The 1,974-nt window shown below is 42.0% G+C and overlaps 1 protein-coding gene across 1 annotated transcript; it reads right to left on the bottom strand.

Moving 5' to 3' along the window:
- Nucleotides 1-834: 834 nt before the first annotated feature.
- LOC119588413 (glycine-rich cell wall structural protein-like) lies at nt 835-1,499 on the bottom strand. Its single transcript, XM_037937085.1, has 2 exons — nt 1,454-1,499; nt 835-1,351 (listed from the first exon to the last, which is right to left on the bottom strand). Exons 1-2 carry the CDS (start codon nt 1,472-1,474, stop codon nt 854-856), a joined length of 519 nt encoding a protein of 172 aa, XP_037793013.1. The 5' UTR covers nt 1,475-1,499; the 3' UTR covers nt 835-853.
- Nucleotides 1,500-1,974: the final 475 nt, after the last annotated feature.

Raw genomic sequence — 1,974 nt, 5'->3', positions numbered from 1 at the left:
TTTTCTTGCTTGACAGTTAACATAGCTGTGTTACTATTGCGAATGCAATATCAAACCTGTAAATTAAATATTTCGAGAAATCATAATCTCACTTTCATAGGTAAAGGTGGTGAATAATCTGTGCCCAGTGTTGCTAGTGTTATACCAAAAATCACGTTTTATTTTAATTCGCGTTTATACTCCAGTTTGAGGAAAAGTACTTTTATACTCCAGTGTTTCTAATGTATCACGATTTCGATATGTATATCGAAAAGTCTAAAGAAAAGTGTTGAGAAGCAAGAAATTTTATTATCACATATTGAATCTGATTTACATAATTACCTAAGATTTTGATGTGCCAGATAATTTTAAACGTTGTTTTAGGGGCTTTAGTTTATAATAAAAAAAATTAATATATGGCATAGTTTGGTTTTATAATGTATATATCTATGTTAAGGGTTTTCCATGTGCGCATGGTTTCATGTGTTCATTACATGAATTTGCACTGTAAAGCTCGCTTATGAATTCACGAGTCTTCTAGAGAGAACGATTAGTTTTAGTCGATTTTAATCCGAACTCATTTCTGTGTATGTTATTTTGTGCAGGACGTTATGTACATATTGATTTCACAGTGGCGCTTTTTATATAATATGCAGCACTGGATCCCAATAGTGCAATTTAAATCTTGACGGTCTTTTACAGCTGGAGGTATTCTGAATGCCTTCTGTGTAACACTCACTTGAGACTTTTCTTCTTTTCCTCGGCTGTTGTTATGGCAATTCAAGGGTTAAAAGGACAATAGATTTTAACTTATGTAATAATGTGATGGTAATTCATGGGTTAAAAGTATATGCCTTTAATTTATGTAATCAGTTTATTTCCCGTAGCCGCTGCTTCCACTTCCGCCACCAAAACCGCCTCCATTTCCACCTCCGAAGCTGCCTCCGTGACCACCTCCGACGCCCCCAAAGCCACCTCCGAAACCGCCTCCATTTCCACCGCCGAAGCTGCCTCCATGTCCGCCTCCGAAGCTGCCTCCGAAACCGCTCCCACTTCCACCTCCGAAGCCGCCTCCGCTTGCGCCTCCGTATCCGCCTCCGCCGCCGCTCGGAAGGGACCCGCTGCCAACCAAGACTCCTGCGGATACACTTCCGCCTCCGCTGCTTCCGCCGTAGCCTCCGGAGCTGCTACCTCCAAAACCGCTGCCGTGTCCCCCGCCAAAACCACCGACGTTTCCTCCACCAAATCCACCACCTCCGAATCCACCACCTCCATGTCCTCCGCCAAATCCACCTCCTCCACTGCCGCCATATCCGCCTCCACCACCAGCCGCTGCCACGGACATCACGGCCATCATGGCAGCCATTATCACCTGAAAATTATTAACCATTGATTATCATTTCTAATCGAATATGCGTTTTCGGAATCTCTAAAAAATTATGTATGCATTTATACACACACAAACCATCCTTACCACTGGTCGCTGAGCTCTCATGATCGGTTGGTGTGTCGTCTTGCGAGAAGAGTCATGGCACTGCAGGAATCGTCCGAGTATTTATACCTACCTCCTTCGTCCTTCGTAAAGCGGTTGGAGTTGCCAACTTTTTTTTCGAAACAGTTTTGACGCCAATGAGGAAAATATTATCATCTATTATCTTGGAAAGACCTTCATGTTATTACTCTGTGACCTTATGACAAACAATTATGAATAGTGCCATGTGAGAAGCATGACAGTAGCCGCAAACTTTGATATATGTAAAAATAAAAAAGTTTTATCTAAAGTATGGCAGCCTTAGGGTACCTCTCTTTTCAGTTGCAATTATAGGCAAGAAAAGCAATGTTTCCTCATTCATACTACGACGACCTTCAGGTATTTCATCTTTCCGTTGTAAATAGCTTTGATATGGTAACACGAATTTCTGCATGTCAAGATAGTGCTGTCTTTTTTTCTTTTTTGGGGGGGTTGGGGGGGAGGTCGCTAATCATTTATGTCAG

This window comes from Penaeus monodon, chromosome 23 (genome assembly GCF_015228065.2).
Source record: "Penaeus monodon isolate SGIC_2016 chromosome 23, NSTDA_Pmon_1, whole genome shotgun sequence".
In the NCBI taxonomy this organism is placed as follows: Eukaryota; Metazoa; Arthropoda; class Malacostraca; order Decapoda; family Penaeidae; genus Penaeus; species Penaeus monodon.
Note: the sequence above shows the minus strand (reverse complement) of the source record. Positions and strands in the feature narration are given on the sequence as shown.